General features: G+C 42.7%; 1 protein-coding gene across 2 annotated transcripts in view; it reads left to right on the forward strand.

The window, feature by feature from the left end:
• SART3 (spliceosome associated factor 3, U4/U6 recycling protein) overlaps positions 1-27,295 on the forward strand; it is a 485,355-nt gene that overhangs the window by 45,239 nt on the left and 412,821 nt on the right. For both annotated transcript variants that reach the window (XM_069214788.1, XM_069214787.1), the window contains exon 4: positions 15,437-15,621. In XM_069214788.1, the coding sequence (XP_069070889.1) occupies positions 15,437-15,621 (185 nt within the window). The remainder of the gene's footprint in view (positions 1-15,436; positions 15,622-27,295) is intronic.

The following is a 27,295-nucleotide window of genomic DNA, read 5'->3' on the forward strand; positions in this document are numbered from 1 at the left end:
TTAGTCCATTCTGCAACGTTGGGGGAGTGAAGGAGGTTTTTGTCACACAATTAGCACGCTTTCTCTCTCTATTGCCCCTAAAGTCTTCCATGGGTCCAAGGGGGCAACCTTTGGGTCGAGGTCTAGATGCCTTTCTAGTGCACTCCCTACCTTTCTGTTAATTGAGCGCCAGCATCTTTGAACCGTTGGACACCCAATACCATATGGTAGAATATCCATGCAGTGCTTTGCACCTAAGGCAGTACAGGCTGGCAGCCCTACCTATAAGCCACAGTCTTGCCGTGCCTTAGTAAGAACAATGAAAATATTTCAATTAGATGAACCTGAGGTGCATGGAGATTGTCAACACTCAGGGGAGGGGGTCATTTTGACTGCAGTACACTAACTGTCCTTCAATACACCCAGATGTGCTTCACATGCCACCCTGCGTTGCTCAGGCTGATCGGATGAATTATTCACTATGGTTTTATACAATTGTGAACACCCCCTCCCTTTACAAAGTTTATCTAACACTAGCTGGGCCTCCAGAGGGATATGTTCTGGTAACTCAGCGAGTCCTTCCTGATAGGTGGCTAAGGCTTTCCTCAGTTGTAAATATCAGTAAAACTGTGTTTTGTTTATGTAGAACTCTGCCACCGGGTCCTACAATTTTCAATTAAACTACCCCTCCATACAGCTCCCCGGGTTGATATACCAATCAGGTCCCACTGGGCTAACCCCAGGAGTCTTGTAGCATGCGCTAGCCATATACCCTGCCATAGTGGAGTCATGGCTCTTAGGGTTTGACACCATTTTATAATGCATAAGTGCAGAGCCAGGTGATGGGGGCCAGATATTGGGGTGGCACCCCACAGTACAGTGGGGCCCAGTAACATAGCATGATGTCAGAGCAAAACTGATGTCGGGCCGTGGAGGTAGCAGGTTAAGGCATTATACGGGCAGCATTTCAGTGTCCCGGTTGGTCATAAAAAGCCACTGTAGTTTTGCTAAGAAAAAATACAAAAAAGATTGCTTTTAAACGACACCTGGTAGGGCTGGGTTCTTAACTGTAGTTTGAGGCCACTGAAAATTAACTAGGGATGTAGTCTTTCATCCCTAAAGGACCTTTAAGAAGCATAGTTCCATAAGTTCATCTTTGCCTTTTTCTCAACACTCAGTGTATAACTGACAATACCTTTTTATTCAACACCGTAAAACGTAAATAAAATAGACCTTTAACAAAATGAAAAAGGTTTATATATCCAAGCAAACAATAGATTTTTAAAGCCAAAGTTACTTGAAGAAACCTTTAGGCTTGGGATGGGCTTATGTCAGGAATTAACATGACAAAGGAAAAATGTGTTTAATGCTCGAGTTAACTAAAGTTCCCAAATACCTACTTTTAGTTATTAGTGTGATATATTTGCATGGATAGTTAGGTTAACGTTCTTTCCTGGAACAATAATGTTACAAAGGCCTAGTTTAAATTTTGTTCGCATGCTAGGCATTTTACATTTTCTTAAAATACATGAGGGCCCGTTCTGCTCACAGGCTGAGAGGGGGTAAACCAAAAAGTGCAACTTATTGGTTTGCCAATGCTCGTTTCTTGCATGCTGCAAGCATCACTTTTAAAGTTCAAAGAGAGACAATTAAGCTAGTTTGTGAATTTAAGAAGTAAAATGATGTCAATTTCCACACCTACCTGCCTCGCCAATACTTTATAGAATGGCAGACTGAGAATAACACTGGAGACCAATATATCTCCGATCATTATGGCCTTTGCATTTCTACCATTCACCGTTATGAAATTTGCTTGTGCAGCACCTGGCCATTGACAATCCAGTGACTTCAGCCAGTTCATAAATTGCTGTCCGGTAAGTGTCTGAGTTGCCATCCCATTTTCTCTTAAGAGTAGAACCCTCAGCTCTGCCATTGTGCATTTTGCTTAATGAACTTTTTTTAAAGTGTAGGAAGTGTGAAGATCAATGCTTAATCTGTGCCAGTGGTTGCATATGGTGTGTGCAGACACTCATTTTTGAGGAATAGAACTTATTTTTTTTGTCATCAGACGTTAACCCTGGTGAAGAGTGGGAAAGGTAGAAGAGGAAGCAAGACTGAGCAAAGAAAAGTAGAAAACGGTGTCATGGAAAGAAAGCATGGTTCAAAAAGAACACCTAGGAGTAAGATAAAGAGACAGGAAAATTGGGGTGGCGGGAATAGGAGGAGGATGATCTAAATTCAAGCATAGGCAGTCTTGGCATTAGGCAACCTCTGAATTCGGTAGCTGCAAGGACTGACAGAATTCCCCCTTTTGAGTGTCCGCTCTGAGGGACAGAGTTTATCTGCCATTATTCTGAGGCTGGACCATCCTGGAAATCAGTCACCTCTGGCAAACATGTTCCACCCAGCTCCACACTTCAGGAGACAGCAACAAAAGTAGACGCATGGGGGCTTTTATGTTTGAGTCATGTGGCCCACCCAGCTCTGAAATCAGCCTGCTACCCTGCAGCGCACCGGGAAAATACCACAGTGGCAAAATGGCTACTTTATCCCTTGGCAGGAAATGTCACCCTTCCTGCTGAAAGAACAAAACTGTGCCATTGTGCTGTGTTTTTTCCCATTTTTTTATGGCTGTGTTAGAGCATTGCCCTCTGCCTGGGAGTAACATATTAGACTCTTGCTAACTTTTAGCTTTTTCTGAATTAGACAATGTAGCTGGTTTTTCAGATGAGAAACTTTGACCAAGTCACCCCAATATTGAAAGCTGTGTCCTGTCTCCATGTGCACAAAAGGCTTTTTTTTCAAGGTTCTCTGCCTCAGACCATTATTCAAATATAGCCCTCCTTTATCAAAGACTGCTTCTTCTGGCTCCCACACCATAGCCTGAAGTGATCACGATAATGGGACATTTACTTTTGTATGTGGGTTCCTCATTTTCGGAGTACCCATTGTGGCGTCCAGACTTTTAGGTTAATTGGACCTCAGGTACAGGAACACTACCTCTTTATCTTCACAGATGTCAAGCCATTTTTGCTTTCCGAAAGTGCTATAACCTTCTCTTTCTGCTTCGCTCACATGCCTAGGGATATTCTTATCCTTTACCAAAGTTTTTATGTTCAGAGTGTTCTCTTTTTAAGGGCTGGCCTAAAGGTAGCTTCAAGTGTTTGCCTGCATAGTTAATCAAAAGTATCTTAAAAATGCATGCATACATAAAAAGAGAGGCTTTTGGTCTCCCCTCCTCATCCAATGGTCACTTCAGCTGTCTTTCACATTTTGCTTTCTACCACTACATTAGTGGGCCAGACCACTTTGGCCATTTGTTCTCTTGTACTGTGGGTGATGGCATTTTGACTACACCTAGGTACGTCTGCCTATGCCTAAAAGAAGTCCACTCCAGTACTAATGCTTGTGACCAATGCTTTAGTTTGACAATGATTTGTTTTCTTATCATTCATAATGATTATATTTTTTAAGTCATCCTTCTATCATTAATCTATGTCTTCTGGCTATAGTAATTAAAAGCCAATAGTACCTTTCCTTTGTATAAAAAAAGAAGCATATTTTCCTTTGATACCCATTATTCGCAAAAAGTGTTTTCTACACCCAAGTACACTTACTTGCTAGAAACCACCAATGCTCTTATATTAAACCTAAAAGCACCATTTTTTTTTATTTTAAAAAAAAAAAAAACCTTGGCTACTAACTTAGGTCAGCAACATGTTTTTTCCTATTTTTGTGGAGTATGCTTCCAGGAAAGACAATACAATAATAAAAATTAACCATTGCACTACCGTGCCAAGACTAGACCAATTGGTTTTGCCATTGCTTGTTCTATGATGGTGTTTGTTTCTTAAGTAAGTTTGATTTGTATGTACTTTAAAACATTATCTACAAGCAGACAGTGAGGAAAGGGGCACAGGTGTACAAAATATTACACCATAAAAACAGGTTACAAAACTTAATGTCTTAATGTTATTATGTGGCATTGTTATTTTCAGGTAGTTTTCTTCATCTCACTGCCCTTAGATTCTACATGAGTGACAAAGTGATCTTTTTAAGAATTCTTGTCATGTCTTTTAGGTAATTTGTTTTTTAGTGAGCATTTTTGTGTTCAAGTTTCAAATCAGCCACATTTCAGTTCTGTGATCTTGTGGAAGAACACTTCCCCACACTATGTGCTATCATCTCACAAACAATCAGAAGCAACAACTGCTTTCTCTGGTGATACTGCTTGGATGTGGGCAACATCAACATTCAGTGTTTCTTCCATGTGTTAATTCTATAGGTGCTTTCCTACTATGAGTGCCTTGGTCACATTTCAAAGTAACCATGGAAGCTAATTTCCAAGCTATTCAGCACCTAATTGCATACTTCCAAAACAGGACTCTGCTTTTACATTACACTGGCATTCTGCAGCATTTCACTGTCTTGCTAGTAAAATCAATTGAATACAATGGTGATAATCCGTTCATGTTTCATTATTTTTGTAAAGCAACTACATGGTTTTCTTATTCTTGCCTTTGAAGCATTAAGCTATGGCCCTTTGGTCATGCTGTGCTATAAAATAAAAAAATATATTGTTTGCATTGAAAGACTATTGAAGGCCACGTTATTATTATTATTTTTTTAGACCAGAACCCAAACAAAAACAAACCTCAATTGTGTGCCTTCAAACTACAGTATCAGAAAGTAGTGCCTCTAGAAGTGGTTCAGCCAGTAATCCATAAATACATTGGACCAAACTGATGTGTGAGCTTCAGCAAAAGGAGTACCATTACGGATTGGCACACGTCATTTGTTGAAGCTTACTTTACCGATACAATTTGGAGGTGCGAACCTACTACACAGCCACCTTCTTGTGTCTCAGTTGTATTTTTTGTGTGGTTCTGCACTCCTGGTATTACAGTGTATTATTAATATTGGTCTGGTCACAGGGATATATTATAGTGATTTGAAGACAATAGGGACAAACTATTGCAAGATCTTTTCAGTACCAACACTCTAGAGAATGTTTCCAGTAATATGTCTATTCCTCACAAAGAAGGTTTAAGAATGAAATTTGTAAGGTTAGAACTTCTGAAGAAACAGGAGCTATCTAGACGGTGGGATTACACAATCTTACAGAAATACATAGGATACAAATAAATTCCAAGAGGACTCTATGTGATCCTTGTTTGATGATTTGAGCCCTGAACTCCTTAAAGAGTGGAAACAACTCTTTATGACCTCATCTTATGGTATGATGGACATCCTAATTAGGGATGCTATAAATAAAAGAGAACAGTTACTAAAGGACATGCAAATTTTAGAAAAGGATATAGAAGAAACCAATCTAAGAGAAGCTATAGAAAAAGCTATAAAATACTTAAAGAAGTGCGTCAGAAACACCAGCAATACATTAAGGATAATAAATTGCGTAAACTCAAAAGAGATGCCAATGATTATAATAGTGGCAGGGTGTTCACTTATGCACGTAAATATGACAATGTCAGATTAGATAAACAGGCGGATATCCATCAAACTTGTAGCGAAGATTCTACATTGATTGCCTCTACTAGTGATATTGAGGTTCCCAGTATTTGAAAAAAGATGAGTCAAGATGACAGTAGGCTTAATGCACAAAAATTGATTGTTGCTACGGATAAATCACCTTTTTTTATTGGAACTTCAGAGATATCGAACGGGTCAAAAACCGTCACGGTTAGGTCCACAGGCTTAGGGAAGAGAACCAGGAGAGGCAAAGGGAAAAGCAAAACCAGAAGAGAAAGAAAGGGAGGATGTCACCATGAGGGCAGCCTCACAGAACCTTGTGAAATGAATGATAACACGGAAGGCTCTACTCTATCACATTCAGAAATCTCGATTATGAATTTATCTAACATGACACTAGATGAACATCAAATAAAAAATCTGAGGAAAGGACTGGGCTTTGTTCCAACTTCTTTGCCTGACTTTTCTGAGGTACACATCAATGTTTACAAATGTATTTGTAAATGTAAAGTGTTCACATTTTTCCATGAAAAAAATATCTCTACGTCAACCCGTCCAGATACTCCTATAGTTTAGTGATCTTACAATTAAGGATGACAAAGACATTCAAACACTCTTATGTTTAGAACACACTACTGGGCTTTCTTCTACTTCCAACTTGTCAGAAATCTTGTCTGATTTGAATATTGACCCATAGACCTATATGTTTCCAAATGTAAGAACATCACACATGATATTACTAAACATGAACATGATGCTATACGCTGTCTTTCAACAGCACATGACATAGTCATTAAGGAGGCAGACAAAGGTGGTAATATTGTGTTGATGAACAAAGGTGATTATATCAATGAAATTAATAGACAATTGTCTGACACTTCTGCATACTGTAAACTCTCTAGTAATCCATTAAGAGAAGTTAGCACAATCATTCAAAAGAAACTTTGCTACTGGAGGGACTTGGGTCTTCTTACTGATTACGAGTATTGTTACTTATTTAATCCTACTCCCAAGTCTCCATGGTAATACATCCTGCCAAAGGTACACAAAACCAATGTTTTTCCACCTGGCAGGCCAGTCATTTCGGGGATAGGATCCCCTACTGAGAGACTATCAGAATATATTGATATTTTTTTACAGCCCTTTGTGTCCAACTTACCATCATTTATTAGGGACACCAAAGACTTACTATGCAAACTGAGTGATTTTGAATGGACCAATGGCCATCTTTTGGTCACCCTGGATGTTGCTTCTCTTTGCACTTGTATTCCCAGAGCCCAGGGCATGAAGGCTATACAACACTATCTTGACAACACGGGATGCCTCTTTTTACTAACATTCCAACATGCTTGTCAATCTTATACACACTGTTCTTGACAATAATGTGTTTATCCACAATGGGTCCTGGTACCGTCAAGTTCAAGGGGTAGCCATGGGGGCCAAATTTTCCCCCTCTTTTGCGAATGTATACATTTTTTTTTTTTAAAAGCAACATCTTTGGCAGAATTGTCCTGCAGAACTTACTCAACATGTTTTAAATTGGGGTAGATACATTGATGACGTGTTACTCTTTTGGTCTGGAGGTACGCTCTCTTTAGGTCTATTCATTCAACACTTGAATACCAATTGTTTTAACATCAAATTCACCAGTGCACATAGTGATAGCAGTATTGATTTTTTGGATGTCACTCTATATATTGAACATGACACTATATGCTCTAGAATGTTCAGGAAACGCACATCCTGTAACTCTATATTACATGCTACTAGTGCACATCCCATATCACAAATTGAGGCCATCCCCTATGGGGAAGCAATTAGGATCAGGCGCAGTTGCAGCCGGGATGATATTTTTTTGTCTGAATTGCAAGGAATGGAAGATCGCCTAGCCACTCACGGTTATGCTAAAACCCTTCTAAAAAAAAACGAGTAGAATCTCTAAGATTGATCGACTTGCTCTTCTTACAGCTTCCACTACTTAGAAATGTACACAATACAACAATCTATCTCGTATTATTCCATACAGTATTCTCAGTCCACAAATCTATAAAAATGTTAACAGAAATTGGCCTCTTTTATTGGCTGATAATACCTTGAAAAGAGGCATTAACAACAGATCTAAAATTATTCATAGTAGGGGACGTACGTTACAGAACCGGTTATGTCATAGTTATATGCCACCTGACAATAAAGAAATGTGGTTATCCAGATCTCCTAGTAGCTTTCACAAATGTGGATATTGTAATATCTGTTGACATGTACAGGATAAAACATTGACCTTCTGATATTATACGAACAAATCATATAAGATTTCCAAATTCATGAACTGTAACACCAAGTATATTGTTTACTGTATAATTTGTATTTGTAAACTCATTTATGTCGGCAGCACTATTAGGCCATTTAAGGAAAGGATCCAGGAGCACATCAGGGCCATTAGAAATAATAATACCGAGTATCCTTTTGAGGCCCATTTCAACTCTTCACATGTACAGAGGGAGATTTTGGGTATCCTGGTGCATGGGATCAACACATTGGGAACCTGTCCACGTGGAGGTAATAAGATTTTGATGTTAAAACGTATGGAAAGCAAATGGATCTTGAAATTGAGAGCAGTGGAAGAAGGGTTCAACATTGCAAAGGATTTACATGTCTTTCTGTAACAATAAGTGATTATTGTGCAATTGAGTAACTGAATTCATATGTTTAAGTTTTTGACTTATGTCATTGATTAGATTTCTATTTTTTAAATAACATGCTTTTTACTAAGAATGCACGTTCTATGTCCCGAAAGCACCTTGCAGCCTGGTTTATAGTACACCATGATTTGCTAGATATGATCTATATGCACACACGATAATACTGTTTTATTTACTTGTTTTTATATATAATCTAGGCTTGTGTCTATTACTCGGGTATTCATGTGACTCTATGCCGGTAATAAGGTTGCGTTTTTGTCCACTATTCAAGATCTGATACTTTCTATTTGCTATCTCTGTGCTTTGACAAGTTTGAATTCTGGAATACCTTTAGTACGCAGCTTTCCATTTTTTATGCAGATATATTGATTTCTATAATTTCTCTCTTTTTCTATATATGTGCATGCATTTCTCTCTTTAAGTTTACTTTCCTCATGAGATATACGTGTAAATATGGTGGCACACGTATGTTCGTACATTGCCTACGTCGTACGATAATGTTCCTAAGTTTACAAGCCTTTTTCTGTTTTGCCAGCTGATGCGCATTCATTCCTCTTTTTATGTTCATGTTCTCGTCTATTTATATGCGATAAAATGGCAGCACCCACTTAGTTTATTTCTGTCATCGAAACAGCACCCCCCATGCTAGCCGGTAAGACGAATGTTATTGTTTTCTATCATTTTCTGCCTGATTTGGTTTGGCTTTGCTTGTTTAATTTCTAACATCGTTTCGAGAGACATGCTGGGGCGCTTACTCACTTTTGTATTTATCTCCATATGCTATATTCGATGAATTCTATTGCCCAGTAGCACTCAATATGGGTATTGCCCTACACTATAATTCAGATTATAGTCCTCTCGGACCATCGTACTGTTTCGGGTGTACCCTGAGAGCTTTAGTGTTTTCTGGGCATTGTAATTACAATTATTTGCCCTGATTCTTTGGGTATATTACATATTAAGTCACATATATATTTTGGTTTATGTATCATGGTATAATGCTGTTGTGGGTCTTTATTTGGGTTCAGTTCATTCGTTGTTTGCTCGTTTTAAGTTTGTTAGAGTTTATAATATCGTTTGTTTCTCCCTTCACTTGTTTATACTCCGTGATGGGTCTAACATACTTATTTGCGGGGGTCATCTTTTGGTATTTGTAATTTTTGCGGTGTTTTCATTTTCTTTATTCTGTCATTTGGGCTCCAAAAATACATGTATTTCTTTATCTTTCTTTTAGGCTTATCATGGTCGTTTGGTACATTTAGCGCCTCGAGAAGGATATCTATGGACAGATTTTGTATAATACTTTTCGAAGAGGCATATTTCATGCTTTGTTCTTACAGTAGCATCGTAGGCTACATTATTTCTGACTTTATTCCGATTATACCTAATTTTGGGGTATGTTTCTTTCTTTGTTTTCTATCTTCATGATATTTCTCATTCGCACTATTTATAGTCATGCAGTTTTATGGTGTATTTTTCTGGCGTGGGCCTTACTTTGCACTTACTATAATAATGTTTGGCTTGTGGTCACTGGTGGTTTCTGTTTCATCTGCCTTATAATACACCATTTGAGACTTATATTTGCTTGCAGACTTATCCGAACTCACTATTGATGTAGTTTATTACATATCCAGATGTTATGTACTTGGAGTATCTTTTAATGGATTTCTGGTGTGTTGGTTCTGGAATATATGTTATCCTTTGTTCATGATATGTTGCACATAATGTGGAATACATATGTTCTTTTTTTTATTTACATCTTACAGCCTTGAAAAAGTCTTGTTGACAAAACACGTGTTGGCTGTTGCATCTTTGGACCTATGATATCAGTCCTCTTCATGAACTATTAGAAGGAAAAATAAAGAATTACAGCTGTTGCATCTTTGTACTTAAGATATTTGTGCTCTTCATGAACTATTAGGAGGAAAAATAAAGGATTACCACCTCATACTTACTTTGAACTGTTGTCTCAAACGACGAGGAATATTATGGACCATTATGGTGTGCCCTAGTTTGAATAATATCATGTTTCAGTGTGTCTCTAGATTTTTTTTCAATTGACACTTTTTCATTCTTGGCTGTTTGCTCATTAGTGTTGGTACCCGTTGCTCATTACGGATTGGTACACGTCATTTGTTGTAGCTTACTTTAGTGATACAATTTGGAGGTGCGAACCTACTACACAGCCACCTTCCTGTCTCTCAATGGAGTAGCTTGGTGTGTTCAGTGCTCCCCACTGAACCAGGGCATACAGCCATGGTTTTGTGCACCCAGGCCAAGCCTAAAAGAGATAGAAGAAAATCACCTCACCTTCTCCTGTTCTATTATGCAGTAATAGTGCTCAGAAACCTCTCCACTTAAGTAGTCTGCTTCACAGTTGTGGAGGGCAAAATAAACAGGAAAACCCACTTGCTGGCCCCACCCTATCATAGCCCCCACCAGAGAACCTCCCACCTCAGGCCAGTACTATTGGCTTCAAGCAGCAGCTCGTGCAGTCTCTGTCACATTTGGAAAGAACTTGGGGTAGGAGCTCCTCATGCTGTGCTTGCCTTAGTAGCCCGTTTTTAGCTGCTTTCAGTAAACAGCCTGTCTGTCTGTCTCTGTCTGTCTGTATGCACTAATTTCTGGCTGTCTATCAGACTATAACATGTAGACCATGGAAACAGTGGCCCTTCAGGTTTTGCTCGTGCAGAAGATCCATCCAAAACACAGCAGGTTACTTAACCCATTAAAAAACAATACTCACTAGCTGTAAAGAAATGGCTCCTTGTTGCAGTAACCCCCCCACTTTTTGCCTGATACTGATGCTGACTTGACTGAGAAGTGTGCTGGGACCCTGCTAACCAGGCCCCAGCACCAGAGTTCTTTCACCTAAAATGTACCATTGTTTCCACAATTGGCACAACCCTGTCACCTAGGTAAGTCCCTTGTAACTGGTACCCCTGGTACCAAGGGCCCTGATGCCAGGGAAGGTCTCTAAGGGCTGCAGCATGTCTTATGCCACCCTAGGGACCCCTCACTCAGCACAGACACACTGCTTGCCAGCTTGTGTGTGTTGGTGGGGAGAAAATGACTAAGTCGACATGGCACTCCCCTCAGGGTGCCATGCCAACCTCACACTGTCTGTGGCATAGGTAAATCACCCCTCTAGCAGGCCTTACAGCCCTAAGGCAGGGTGCACTATACCACAGGTGAGGGCATATGTGCATGAGCACTATGCCCCTACAGTGTCTAAGCAAAACCTTAGACATTGTAAGCGCAGGGTTAGCCATAAGAATATATGGTCTGGGAGTCTGTCAAAAACGAACTCCACAGCTCCATAATGGCTACACTGAATACTGGGAAGTTTAGTATCAAACGTTTCAGAATAATAAACTCACACTGATGCCAGTGTTGGATTTATTAAAAAATGCACACAGAGGGCATCTTAGAGATACCCCCTGTATTTTACCCAATTGTTCAGTGCAGGACTGACTGGTCTGTGCCAGCTTGCTGCTGAGAGACAAGTTTCTGACCCCATGCGGTGAGAGCCTTTGTGCTCTCTGAGGACAGAAACAAAGCCTGCTCTGGGTGGAGGTGCTTCACACCTCCCCCCTGCAGGAACTGTAACACCTAGCAGTGAGCTTCAAAGGCTCAAGCTTCGTGTTACAATGCCCCAGGGCACTCCAGCTAGTGGAGATGCCCGCCCCCTGGACACAGCCCCCACTTTTGGCGGCAAGTCCAGGAGAGATAATGAGAAAAACAAGGAGGAGTCACTGGCCAGTCAGGACAGCCCCTAAGGTGTCCTGAGCTGAGGTGACTCTGACTTTTAGAAATCCTCCATCTTGTAGAAGGAGGATTCCCCCAATAGGAATAGGGATGTGCCCCCCTCCCCTCAGGGAGGAGGCACAAAGAGGGTGTAGCCACCCTCAGGGCTAGTAGCCATTGGCTACTAACCCCCCAGACCTAAACACGCCCTTAAATTTAGTATTTAAGGGCTCCCCTGAACCTAAGAATTTAGATTCCTGCAACTTACAGAAGAAGAGAACTGCTGAGCTGAAAACCCCTGCAGAAGAAGAAAGAAGACACCAACTGCTTTGGCCCCAGACCTACGGCCTGTCTCCTGCCTTCTAAAAAAAAAACCTGCACCAGCGACGCTTTCCCCAGGACCAGCGACCTCTGAATCCTCAGAGGACTACCCTGCTTCAAGAGGAACAAGAAACTCCCGAGGACAGCGGCCCTGTTCCAAAAAGACTGCAACTTTGTTTCAGAGGAGCAGATTTAAAGACCCCTGCAATCCCCGCAAGAAGCGTGAGACTTGCAACACTGCACCCAGTGACCCCGACTCGACTGGTGGAGAACCAACACCTCAGGGAGGACCCTCCGGCGACTCCGAGACCGTGAGTAACCAAAGTTGTCCCCCCTGAGCCCCAACAGCGACGCCTGCAGAGGGAATCCCGAGGCTCCCCCTGACCGCGACTGCCTGACTCTAAAATGCCGACGGCTGGAAAAGACCCTGCACCCGCAGCCCCCAGCACCTGAAGGATCGGAACTCCAGTGCAGGAGTGACCCCCCAGGAAGCCCTCTCCCTTGCCCAGGTGGTGGCTACCCCGAGGAGCCCCCCCCTTGCCTGCCTGCACCGCTGAAGAGACCCCTTGGTCTCCCATTGACTCCCATTGGAAACCCGACGCTTGTTTGCACACTGCACCCGTCCGCCCCGCGCTGCTGAGGGTGTACTTTTTGTGTGGACTTGTGTCCCCCCCGGTGTCCTACAAAACCCCCCTGGTCTGCCCTCCGAAGACGCGGGTACTTACCTGCTGGCAGACCGGAACCAGGGCACCCCCTTCTCTCCATTGAATCCTATGCGTTTTGGGCACCACTTTGAACTCTGCACCTGACCGGCCCTCAGCTGCTGGTGTGGTGACTTTGGGGTTGCCCTGAACCCCCAACGGTGGGCTACTTTGTACCCAAATCTGAACCCTGTAGGTGGGTTACTTACCTGCAAGAACTAACAATACTTTACCTCCCCCAGGAACTGTGAAAATTGCACTGTGTCCACTTTTAAAACAGCTATTTGTGTTTTATGTGAAAAGTATATATGCTACTGTAATTATTCAAAGTTCCTAAAGTACTTACCTGCAATACCTTTCAAATGAGATATTACATGTAGAATTTGAACCTGTGGTTCTTAAAATAAACTAAGAAAATATATTTTTCTATACAAAAACCTATTGGCTGGAATTGTCTCCGAGTGTGTGTTTTCTCATTTATTGCCTGTGTGTATGTACAACAAATGCTTAACACTTCTCCTTCGATAAGCCTACTGCTCGACCACACTACCACAAAATAGAGCATTAGTATTATCTCTTTTGCCACTATCATACCTCTAAGGGGAACCCTTGGACTCTGTGCATACTATTCCTTGCTTTGAAATAGTGCATACAGAGCCAACTTGCTACACTAGCTGTCCTTGACCACAGACCCATCAACCAATTGTCTGCCTTTGCATATCCAAACCTGCCTGTGGCAAACCCACTGCACGATTACAGGGCATCCAGCCAATCTCCGCTACGTGCTTCTCGTGGCCTAAGACCGTGTGCAGTAGGAGTTGGAAATCAAGTACTACATTCACTGGGGAAAAAACATAGTTAAAAGCTGAGTTATGGTTCAGTGCCCAAACATGATCATTCACTTGTTATGGTTATCAAATGCACTCAACACATGCCAGACATACTGACTGCCATGCTCAAAACCACCATTTTGCACACCAGTCAGAATCAGAGACAAGCAAAACAAGCATTTGCAATATAATAGGTCTTGCATTTTCTTAATTAGAGCTATTGGCATTGTAAATTCAGAGCTTGACTTTTCTTCTCACATAAACTGGTCAACCCTTCCTCATAATTTAGTCTCTTCCTGCCATGTTTTGGTGGTCACTGGCGGCTTCTGACATCAGAAATCACAAGCCCTTGAGGAGAGACGAGAAGATGATTGCACTACCTGAAGTTGTGTAAACATATAAACAGATATTCAAAAATAAGGCAGGAAAAGTATTTAATTTTTATTTTAACAGAAAGAAAAGTCTTGCAAGAGTTCTTGCCTCACATTTCAACAAAGCTCTAATGAAGTTAATAATAGGAGAGCAGCCTGAGAAAATGTATGGTCTCAATAAAGGAGATACGCAATGCCTTGTGCTCGATGTCCTGAGTGCTGGTGGGGGGCTGGAGAGAGAGAGACTGGATATGCAAGGCTAACCGAGTATCACATCATTGATTCTACCAGAAAGGGCATATTGTAGCTTTCGTGAGAAGTGAGCTAAACAACTGGGTGTTTCTTTTGTTAAATAAGCTTATTTTAGGAGCCAGAGGTAAACGATGACAGCACTGGAATAAAGCCGAAACAAATGTCGGCGACATGGGAGGAGGTGGAAGGAAGGGAATGCTACAATGAAACGCAGGCAGATACCAGCCTAAAACACCCACAGTGAAAAGGCAGCACTAAAGAAATATCAAAAATAGTCAGTCACAGCAACAGATAAAGAAACCAAAGTGGAATAATACAGTAGTTGTTCACTGCTCTGAAACAGAAAAAGGCAGAACTGACCACTAGCAAGCAAGCATGTTTAGAGGACAGTCCAACTAACAAATGAAATCTCTTCAAGCCATAAGAAGTATACTAAAGGTATACACGAGGTTGAACACTTACGCTCGACCTAAAAAGGAGAACATCACCACAGGTGGTGCAAGTTCTGGTGTGTTTTTTGTGCGTTGGTACCCATACCTGTCAGATTTAATGCGTTTGTTGCGAGTGAGCAGGAATCATAATTTCGTTTTTTTTATATACAGAATGTAGGGAAGGACTTTTTTAAATGAGGGGTTGCCTATTTTCCTAATCATGGTTTCTCCTTCATGACATCTTCATTTAGGCCATTCCTAAACCTTCCCAATTTTGCCAGCCAAGGGAATTATAGCAGATGAAGGTACAGTGATGTGTCCAAGGTCACATATTCTAGCTGATTGTGGTTCCTGTATTAGAAAGCAAGTCCCTGGACTTAAAACAATCCTCAGGTTAACCATTGAGCTACATTCCCACTAAAGAAGGGCATTGTGAGATGAAAGTAAGCAATTAACTCATTTCTATTTCTTCCGGCATTGTAAGTTGACTTTTGATAATCAATTGTTGAAACATGCACTTTTGTTCAGGAAACATGCAACGACAATAGTACTTGCATTTATTTAATAAGTAGCAAAGTTAAAACTCATTCTAATTGAAATGACCCTCATTTCTAGGTCCAGAGATTTGGCTGGAGTTTGCCCAGTATTCCATTGGTGGCATGGGCCAAGAAGGAGGCATAGAGAAGGTTCGTTCGGTGTTTGAAAGAGCCATAACTGCATGCGGTTTGCACATGACAAAAGGATCAACCATGTGGGATGCTTACCGCGAGTTTGAGAATGCAATTTTATCAACAATCCAGGTAAGCTTTTGAGCATTTTGTAAATGAAAATGTTTGTATATTTAATAGTTTATTTTACTTTCCGTCAAAATGTAACTCATCTACCATGTCAGCCCATATCACATTTGCATCCACATGGTCATTCATCTTTTGCATTACCTCTTGCTGGATTGCATGTGGTCTGGAAAAGGTACAAGGCCATGCTGGCTGATCAATGAGTATTTCTTCTCTCTTGGACTTTTCCGATATGTGCTGGCATCTGCTGTGCTTTTACGTATAGAGAAAAGTGAAGAAAAAACGTGTATACTTTCCTGTGGCCACCTGGGCTTGCTGAGGGTTACTAGACAATATCTTGTACTTGGGGGTTACTAGGCTGTGTGTCTGGCGGTTACTAAACTATGTTCTGTCTTCTTTACCACTTCTCTTCCTGGTCCACCAATACTCTTGCTCTTCAAATCATAAGCAAACATATTCTGAGGCACTTAACTCTCCTGAGGTAGTGAGGTTAAAGCTTATTCAGGGATGTATTGATGGGAATAAACTCAGCCAAAGCAGGGCCATCAAATGTAAACATATATCTCAGAATGTGCAACCCAGTGCAATAACCATCTAAGGGATCTATGAACATAAGAAATACCATGAAGATACCTGCAGTGCTGCTCTAAACTCAGTTTACTGAAAACAATAAACTGTGCACCTCTCTTCTCACATTTCTTTATCTATCACACTTCTAAGCGCTGCATTCCTAACACAATAACCGCACCTTGGTGGTCATCCTGCACGACATGGAAACACTTCTCACATATGATCAAAGCAAAGATAACACATTTCCAACCACACAACCTACATGGTTTTGCATGCTACCCATGTAGACAAACCCTTCCTTGCCCCACATGGAGGTAGTAAGTGCTATAAAATTTTGGCAGTACAATGCATAGTAAATAACACCCAGTGATCAGCCAATGTTATAACTCCCTAAAGAATCAGACTTTTATTTACAGATAAGTAAATGAGCAGTTAATGTACTATACACAGATAAAAACTAAATGAGCCGGCACCTTAAGGGGCACTGCCCCTAAATGATTTTGTTGTACTTATCAACTAAATGTTCTGTTATGTTGTTTACAAAGATTGACGAGTTGGTCCATTCAGAACTTTAGGACTCATCTGATATGAGCACACATGTGAATCTAATGAAGTCCAGCACTGTTCACCATCCTGTAAATTTACACATGGTTGGCTTTCAATAAAGGCATTCTGTAGGAGTGTCCATCTCAAAGGACAAGGCAACCTCCTGCTAGATGTCACACAAATTAAATAAAATTAACCTATGCTGAATCCTTGGTAACGTGACACAAAGTAGTCAGGATGAAATCAGTGGCATTGTCTAAGTTATTTAGGCAGTGCCTTCACAATAGAAAGAGTCACACAAAACACAGAATTTCACAGCCAGTTTTAAAAGAAAGAGAAAACGTTTATGAGCAAAACCACAGAAATTGAATAAGGAAAACTGTAAATACTTAAATAAAATTGTAAGTGAAAATAGCACTAAACAGCACAAAGTGCTAATGATAGTTTATGGATGCCGTAGACAGACACCTAGGTGTGATTTGAGGCCAACCACAATGGAGCCCTGGTCGGTTACAGCAAATAGATTGGTCCAGGTGAAAGTATGGAAGTCAAAAAGTTTGAAAACATTTTTAAGACCGAGTGCAGAATGGGATTTTGGCAATTTTTGAGTAGAAAATTCTTCTAGAGCGTGCTGGTGCTGTGGAATCGAAGGTCATACTTAAAGCAGGTTGGCCCCTCTGGAGCTTTGGAGAATGTTCACTGAAAGTTTTCCAAGTTCCAGCAGAGAAAGGGACTTAGCTGTTTTTGTTGGAGGTGCTGGGACCCTTGTCTAGGACAAAGCTGAAATTCAGTCCAACGATGTGGAGAACACGTTTTCTCACAGTTTTTCCCCCACCAACCCCGACTCCACCTGGAGTTCTGGAGAAAATATTTTTAAAAATGTCCAAACTTTACTCAGGAGTACACGTCCAAGGCCCTCACGGGAGTGCCCTTAAAGACGGAGGCTGTCAGGCACAGACCAGTAGCAAAGCAGGAGAAGGCCTCTTGCAGCATGTTGTATACATGTAGAGCCAAACAGTAGGTCAGCCAACTTGACCTTGATGTCCATGCCTTTGTCTTGGGTTCAAGAAGGAGTAGGTCCAGTCCTTCAGGGCTCCTCTCTGTTTACACGCAGCAGAATCAGTCCTCCTCTGATGTGACCTGTTAGTGTTTTGAGAATGGTACCTTGGGCATAGCAAATGCATGCCTGGAATCAACTAGTTAGTGGTGCTCCCTAACCAATGGGGTAAAAAATCCTAGGGGCAACCCTACCTACTTTAAAAGCAGTTCATCTTTGACCTACTGCTAATGATCCTTCTTTGCCCCTCACTCAGAGCTTAAGCTGGGAAAGCCCTTCTCCCCTTTTACATAGCCAGTGTGGCCAGGGTATTGAGCAGTCCCATCTTCTGTGGTCACTAAAAACCGATTCTGGGGGTAGCCTTCAACTCACTGGATTTGGTGCCAGCCTGAGTAGGAAGACAAAAGCTGGACCTTTCCAAGTGTCACTTATCATTTGTTTGTGGTAGGACAGGTCCCTTTAAAGTTAAGTTCTTGCACCTGCCCCAGATTGTTTTCCTGCTATGGGAAGAAAACATCTCCCCACTCCAAGGCTGTTGCCTCTACACTTTGCATTCCTAATTCAGGACAAGTACAGGCTGTGCAGTTGCTGGAGAGCTAATGCAAAATATCCTCCAGTAGCTTCTGGCAGGGTAAAGAAAACTTTTTATCTGTGACATTTCCACTATAGTTAATAAAAATCCAATTTCACCATAAGAGGCGACAGGCTGGCGTGGCCTAGGATCCTGCCTTGTACTCACCATAAGTCTGGAAGATTGGTCCTTTAAGTTGCTGTGGAGTACCTGTTTGCCGTAAATGTTTTCTGTCCTATAGGGTAACATTGCAGCTTTGGAAAACTGCACTGTTGACTTTTCAAAACTGTGATAGTTTCCTATTGCAAAACATACTTACCTGATCGTATTAGTTCTAAATGTATGTAAAGATACCTGTTATTTTCATAAATTTTTATGGATTTCCCTATTGAGTCGTGTGTGTAATTTATTGACTGTGTGCCTATAGTAAATGTCTAACACTCCTTTCTGATAAGCCTAGGGCTGCTCGATCACACTACCCCCTAAGAGAGCACCTTGATATTGCTAGAGCAAACCTCCATCCACTTATACGGAAACCCCTGGACACTCTGCACAGCATACCTCATTTTGGTATACTATATAAAGAGCCAGCTTCTTACAATGGTTCCATGTCAACTTGTGTAGTTGTATACATAAGGCTGACAGGTTAGGCAGCCCATGTTTGGTTGGACTGAACGTCACGGTGCCTGATGGCTTGTGGAGTTTGGCCAGCACAGTGCCAGGATGTCGCTAGTGTGAGGTCGGACTGCTAAGGACTGCAGGCTGCTCACATGAGAAGCAATTTTGGTATGATTTTTGTTGGCTTTCTTTGGACCTAACACACTATCCCACTTTTTTTTGTCCTGTAATCGACATATTTCTCCTACTCAGCTAGTCCCTCTTCTACTAACATACTAGCACTACTTTCTTCAAAAGGCAGCTCTCTCTAGATGCCTTCCCAGCATTCCTGAACCAAATCCGTAGTGACCTTCCTCCAACAGTACATCTTTCTTGGAAACACTGCATCTTTCCACCACCTTAATACTGTCCTGAAACGTGCATTTTACTCATACTGTTCATTGTACACTTCCTCCCTAGACTCTTTTCACAGCTCTCCATACCAGTTGTCTTTGGCATCATGAAAATCAAAGTGCAGGAACTCCTTTGCAACTGGTGCAGGATTAAAAGCCCTTGATGCATTTAATAAGGTTTAAACCTACAACTGTCAGCCCCTGATAACAGCAAACTTGATTTCTTCCAAAACTTGTTGACCTCAGTTTAGTTTCACCAACATTGGCTGGTACACCCACCCAGCATTCTACTTTCTCTACAGTGCTCACTTATTGTCACGTCATTGTCAGCAAATGATTGTGGATCCTACTAAAATCACAACTGTTTGAGAAGCACAGCTGATTGCTCTGCCTAAATTGCAGTAACATAGATCATATTCTGAATGCTCATTCACATCATTATCATATATCTCACCAAATCTACCCCTGTAATCAAATCTACTAATTCATATTTTGCTCATTTCCGTTGCTCTTCTCAACCTGACCTCTCTAACGCTACCCTCAAATCTGTTACCTCCCCATTATGTCTAATATGCTTGATTCACTCCAACTAGGTTTATGTGCACCTCACTGAAAGGAAAGTACACTTAGTGTTTGCCTAACCCTCCTCACACTCTTGTTGATGTATGCTATTCTTTCCTCACTGTTGATCACCTCACTTTACTGTCCTCCCTTAACACGCTAGGCATTACAGACTTAACCCACAAGTGGCTCACCTCCTGCTTCCCCTACCACTTTTTTTACCGTTTCCTGGGTCTTTAAATTGAACAACCCACCTCTCTTCCAGTGCATATCCCTTATGGCATATCCTGTTGTTGTCCTGTCCTTTTCTTTATCCTCTACCTCCCATTGGTATACAACACATACAGTGTATTACTATCTAACTCTCACTCGTCCTTCAGCAATGTATATTAAGCTGTTTCTCTGCCATCCCTCACTAGGTGGCTATACAATCCCTCATACTGAGCTAGTCCAAAACAGAGGTCCTGATTTTCTTTCTTATTCTGCACTGGTCTCTGACCACCCCCATCCTTGTTCCCTCTATTTTCACCTCCTCAGCTAGAAACCTTGGCATTCTGCTAGTCTTTTCATGTAAATAGAATCCTTCACAGCAACCAAAGCCAACTTGCCACAAAACAAGTACCAGATTGTGAAATCTTTCTATTTATCCCATTCAGCGTAATAAATAATCAGTTCTCTAATAGTTAGACTTTTTGCTCCTGTCTGCTGTTAATGGGTCTTCCCCAATATTCCTTCACCTCGCAAAGTTTTAAAGTGTGCCAATAGAGCTTCGAACAATCATACTGTGAACAACCAAAGTTTATCCTAACAAGAACAGGGTGGCTGGCTCACCACCAGAAACCGAGCCATACAAAAGATATGGTAGGGATGTGAAATTCTTGAAAATAGCCATCTGACCAAGAGACAGGATGCTTCAGAAGTGTACTTGTGTTACAAAAACACTTTTGGTGCCATGCAGTGAGGTGACAAATAATGGGAGTGTTCTCATTATATCAGTGTTCCACTAATACATTCTCTGATTATGTTTGGGGTTGGATTCTAGCAAGGTTTTGTTTTTGCGTCCTTTCTGTAAATCTACATGCAATGGCTGGAAGTAGGCAAGAAGTGGTAGTTCCAGGGTTGAAATGCTCTGTGAATCTGCCAAAAGGGCATGTAGGGAAAGTTAATTTGCAGTCACTTTGCAGATTTTTGCATGAGTGTTAGGAATTGGGTCTCTAGTTAGCTGTGTGGCTCCCCTACCCTGACTAGAGCAAGGGTCCCTACTTGGACATGGTGCAAACCACTGCCACGATAACTCCTGCTCACCCCCTCAGTAGTTTGGCATGAGCCGTCAGGCTTATCTCCGAGGCAGTGTGTAAAGTATTTGTACCCACACTCTCCAGGGGATTGGGTACTGCATTGTGTAAGGACAGGTACAGCCCTATTCAGGTGCAAGTGTCAGTTGATCCCACCACACTAGCCCAGGAAGACCGATCAGTATATGCAGGGCACCTCAGCTCCTTTTGTTTTACTGTCTAGAGTGAATTCACAAACAGCCCAACTGTCACCCTAACCCAGAGGTGTATTCCACATCCTGGCAGAGCCACAGAATGGTTATGTAAGAAAATGCCCACTTTATAAAGTGACTTTTTTAAACTTACTATTTGAAAACCAACTTCACCAAAAGATGTATTTTTAAATTGTGAGTTCAGAGACCCCAAACTCCAAATTTTCATCTGCTCTCAGTGTGAAATTACATTTGAAAGATATTTCAAAGCAGTACGCACACACACAGTAACCACACACACACACAGTAACACATTGAAAATGCCACAAAAGTACTCAACACCAGTTTAGAAAAATAGCTAATATTTATCTGGGACAAAACAAGACCAAAACAACACAAATCCAGCATACACAAGCAAATATATGAATTTTTAAAGATGAAAGCTTATTTCAGCGCTTAGACACACAATAGCTCCAAATGGGGAGATCGCAAAGTCTTTACAGAGTCCTTCTCAACAGTCCAACGCCACTAAGAGGGAGTGTTGGCCAGTCACAGATTTGCATGGACCCCAGGTACAGTACCTTTGGAAAACAAGCATACAGAGATGTTGCACAGAGTCGGGGAGGTGAGGAATTGCCGGGGCCGGCCGGCTGGCTTTAGTTCCTTACTGCTACTGGGGGAGGTGAGGCATCGGTTCCTTATGGTTGCAGGATAGGTGATGTGGCACCGGTGGCGAGATGTTGGTTCCTTACTATCCAGCGGGGTTGATAAATCCAGCAGGCTAAGAGGCCAGGCATCGACTTCGTGGTGCAACAATCACTCCACGGGGCCACAGATGCTGCAGCAGAGTCGGAGTCTGGTGTCACTGATGTCGGTGACACAGCACTTGGGACTTGCGCTGTAGCGGGACTTCGGGGGCACTGCGTTGAAGTCGGGTCTGTGACGTCAGTCGCAGTCGTTGCACTCAGCGGGGTCCATGGCTCCGGTGCAGGCAGTGGCGGGGAGTCAGGCAGCGACGCCTGTTGTGTTGATGTACTTGGTTTCTTCTTGGTTGCACCAGAACCCACTGCCAAAGGCCCAGGGACTGGATTTGTCCCCACTTGGCAAGTCAGGACTCTCATCAAGAGAGCCCAGGTGCTGGCAGATGAAGTCTTTGATCTCCCTGAGACTTCATAACAGGAGGCAGCCTCAGTCCAAACCCTTGAAAACATTTGGAAGCAGGATGTAGGAAGCAAAGTCCAGTCCTTTTTACTCCCAACACAGAAGCTGCAGGCCAGCACAACAAAGCACCAGGCAGAGTGGCAATCCCTCCTTCAGTATCTAGCTTCTTGGCAGAATGTCCTCAGTCCAGAAGGATTCTGAAATTGTGGTCTCAGAGGTCCAGTACTTCTACTCATCTCTTCCTTTGAAGCAGGCAAACGTCAAAGGAAAGTCTTTGTAATGCACAAACCCCTGCCTTTCCTGCCCTGGCCCCAGTCACAGTACAGTGGGTTGGGTACTGCATTGTGTAAGGACAGGCACAGCCATATTCAGGTGCAAGTGTCAGCTGATCCCACCACACCAGCCCAGGAAGACCCATCGGGATATGCAGGGCACCTCAGCTCCCTTTGTGTTACTGTCTAGAGTGAATTCACAAGCAGCCCACCTGTCACCCTGACCCAGAGGTGTATGTATTCTGCATCCAGGCTGAGCCACAGAATGGTTATGTAAGAAAATGCCTACTTTATAGAAGTGGCTTTTTTAAACTTACAATTTGAAAACCAACTTCACCAAAAGATGTATTTTAATATTGTGAGTTCAGAGACCACAAACTCCATATCTTTATCTGCTCCCAGTGAGAAATTAAATTTGAAGGATATTTTATAGCAATCCGCATTTTAACCTATGGGATAAATGGGCATCGCAATTGTGAAAAACAAATTTAGCAGTTTTTCGCTATCTGGACATGTAAAACACACCAGTACATGTCTAAACTTTTACATACACTTCACCCTGCCCATAGGGCTGCCTTGGGCCTACCTTTGGATTGACTTAAATGTAGTGAAAGGGAAGGTTTGGGCTACTCATGTGGGTGGCACAATTAGTGCTGCAGGCCCACTAGTAGCATTTTATTTACACGCCCTGGGCACACATTGTGCACTGTACTAGGAACTTACTAGTAAATCAGATATGTCAGTCCTGGATAAACCAGTCACCAATACCATTTAGACAATGAGCACTTGCACTTTTTGTGCGTAAATTAAATTCTTAAAGGAGTAGAGTTTCCAGGTCTACATCTAAACAAATGTATGACCTTTATCAATGCCTTTCGACAATGCAGTGTAGCATAGCCAAAAATAACTTTGGAGGCACATCCATGCATTACTTGTGCAGACCTGCAAAATGTCGTGGGTGCATGTGTGTGTTTTTTGTTTTGTTTTGTTTTTTTTGCGCTGGATTGGTAAATTAAAAATGGGAAAGAAATGCTCAAACTTTTTTTTAAGGTGATAGGGTAGTAGGCGGAAATGCTGTGTGGTCCTTGCCAAAAAGAAAAAAAAATACTTAAAATAAAGGTTGACATGGGAGCAACGGAGGGAACAGGTGGGGAAACAATGGGGAGTGGGCAAGGGAAAAGCAGCTCATGATAGAGGGTAACACAGTTGGGTCGGGAAAGAACCAGCATTTTGGCAGGGAAGAGCATACGAGAGAGAGAGAGAGCTGGAAAATTAATTCACTCTTGTGGAGTGCTTAGGCAGATAAAAAGTAGCTTCCTAAAAGGGAGTAGTGGATTGATAGAAGCCAGCTAACGAAAAGGTAAAGACCAGGAGAAACACAAGATGAAAAAGCTGGGACAAGATCAGACGTGGGTCCTATTCTCGCTATGCCATCAGGTTCATGCTCGCTTGGCCACTGGGTTCAAGCTAGCCTGGCTGATAAGAGGTGATGTCCCAGAACCGTTCTCAGGATGCTTGTTTGCAGTCCACGGAGGACCTGGCCTGACATTTTGGGCTGGACTGTTCCCATGGGGAGCAGGGTCAAGACTGATTTCCATTTTGCTGGGTCCAAAGTGGAATGGCATAGTGAGCAAAAAGAAGATGGATCTAGGCCTAGTTCTGTGACTGAGGGTGAATATTTGACATTGTTTAACTTTCCGTTCATCATCTGTTCTTATTTGCAAATGAAACTTTCAATGTCATTCTTCCACTTGTCAGAAATCCTTTTCTTTTATGGCTACCAATAATCACAGAAAGCCTTATTCTAGTTATTTTCCATGATAACAGAGGTTTTTCATATGTAGGAGCTTTTCCAGTCTGTCCATAGTATTGCTTTTTATAATGGGGCATCTCCTGCTTCCCTTCATCGCCAAACCAACCCAAATTGGTTCTGTTCTTCTTTAAGCCCCTGAGTGTGAGGAGCCAGCTGTCTGGGGAAAAGGCCAGTTTCAAATACTGTCCTTCACTAAATATTTGGTTTTGCATAAACAAGGAAACTTTCAGTGTTCCTGCGTGTGCTTTGCAGGGCGATCTTTTTTTTTGCCTGCTTTTTGTCTCCTCTCCCTTCACTTTTCTTGGGTAAGTGTAGGTGGATGTTTCTGTAATTGCCATTCCTCGGTACAGTTTAATATCCTTCGATAAGCATCCCCCCCAGCACTGCCACTCCCTCTAACCCCGCTACTCCCTCTAACCCCGCTACTCCCTCTAACCCCAAGTGTTCCTCTGTCATTGAGGAAGACTGTAGTGTTGCCCCTTTTTCTCCTTCACCAGGCCTGGTGACATTTTAACAGCTATCATTGCATGAATGGAGAGCTTAACGGGCCTGTGTTTCGACCTACCGCAGGTCAGGCAGAAATTGTCCATTTTTAGAAACCTCATCTACGTGCCATGTATACCAAAAAATCGAATTAATTAACTTTATTTTAATACTGCTGTAATAATGTGGTTGTGTAATTTTACTCTGCAGTCAATATGTGATATCTTTTTTTTTTTTTTACCATGGCCTAGGTCCTTGTGGACAGGCCTTCAACTGTTACCGAAGAAAGCCTTGCACCACATAGGATTACTTTGCATAATGCTACCACTCATTAAAGGCTGCTGGTGATCTTTGTGGTTCACATATAATAATGTATTATTGTATTGTTGGCATGGTTACCCCCATTTTCTGCCTATTGTCAGTATGTTTGACTGAGTTTGATTGTGTCTACTGGGTTCCTGCTAACCAGGACCCCGGTAGTTTTGCTCTCTCCTCTAAATTGTACCTTTTTGTTCCCTCAATTGGCATACTGGTCCCCCCATGTAAGTCCCTAGTATATGGTACCAAGGTACCCAGGGCATTGGGGTCCCAGGGGATCCCTATGGGCTGCAGCAGTTATTCTGCCACCGATAGGGATCCCATGCAAAGGGTTCTGCATGCCTGCCATGGCAGCCTGCGTGAAACGGGTGCGTGCACTTGTTTTCACTACAGGTCACTACACCACGTCACTATAAGTCACCCCTATGGTAGGTCCTCTCAGCCCAGATGGCAGGGTGCAGATACCTGTGTGTGAGGGCATTCCTGCACTAGCATAGGTGCCCCCACAAATTCCAGATCCATTTTCCTTGACTTTGAGTGCGGGCGCCATGTTATGCGTGTACTGGACATAAATCACTACCTATGTTCGGATACATAATGGAAACGCCGAACCTGGGCATGTTTGGTATCAAACATGTCAGTATCGTACCCCAGTACTGCTGCAGGTATTGGAAGTATGATTCCGTGCACCCTGGGGGCTCCTTAGAGGACCCCCAGAACTGCTACTACCAGTCTTAAAGGGTTTTCGGGGCAGCACGGCTGCTGCCACCCCTCAGACAGTTTTCTGCTCTCCTGCTGCTTGATCTGACCAAGCCCAGGAAGGCAGAACAAAGGATTTCCTTTGAGAGAGGGGGTAACACCCTCTCCCTTTGGAAATAAGTGTGACTGGCTTGGGAGGTATAGCCTCCCCAAGCTACTGGTTTGCTTTGAAGGGCACGTTTGGTGCCCTCTCTGCATAAACCAGTCCACTCTGGTTCAGGGACCCCAGTCTCTGCTCTGGCGCAAAACTGGGCAATGGAAAGGGGGGTGACCACTCCCCTGTCCATCACTACCCCAGGGGTGGTGCGCAAAGCTCCTCCAGCGGGCTCCTTTGTCCTGCCATCTTGTATCAAGGTTGGCAGGGAACTCTGGGAGCAGCTGAGTGGCCAGGCTAGGCAGGTGATGTCAGAGCCCCCTCCTGATAGGTTATTACCTGGTTAGTGACCAATCCCCCTTTCAAGGTTATTTAGGGGGTCTGTCTTGGGTGTGTCCTCCGATTCGGCTTGCAAGATTCCAGCAGAACCCCTCTGCAACCTCTGCTTCGTCTTCTGGCCTCCAGGACCGCGACTGGAACCACCGGGACCCGACAAGCTGCTTCCAAGAAGAAAGGACTCTTCAGCAACATTGTTTCCAGGGCTCCTGCCAGCTTTGCGACAGTTTACTCCGCGTGCATCCTCAGAAGACTGCAACTCTTCAGACTGCACAAGAAGAAGGAATCTCTCTTGGAGTGAAGGAGTCGCTGCCCTGCAATTGCAGGCACCTATGACAAGCGACGACTGGCTGCGAGGATCCCCTCTCCTGCTGAGCTGCGTGGATCCTGCATCACAAGTGGTGGTTCGGAGTAGTCCTCTTGGTCTTCTCTGCCAGCTGTCCAACTTTGGTGGAGGTTAACCTTTGCTTCCTGCGCAGGCCAGCGCCCTCATGCACTGTGTCTGTTGCAGCTGCCAAAGTTTGTTGGCATCTCCTCCAAGGGATCTTCAGGCGACTTGTAGCTCCAGCACTCCATCCTGCAAATCACAGCCTCCTGCATGGTTCTCCTGCGGCGTGCGATCCTCTTGTGTAGTACTGCTTAG

Source organism: Pleurodeles waltl, chromosome 11 (assembly GCF_031143425.1).
Source record: "Pleurodeles waltl isolate 20211129_DDA chromosome 11, aPleWal1.hap1.20221129, whole genome shotgun sequence".
Taxonomy (NCBI): domain Eukaryota; kingdom Metazoa; phylum Chordata; class Amphibia; order Caudata; family Salamandridae; genus Pleurodeles; species Pleurodeles waltl.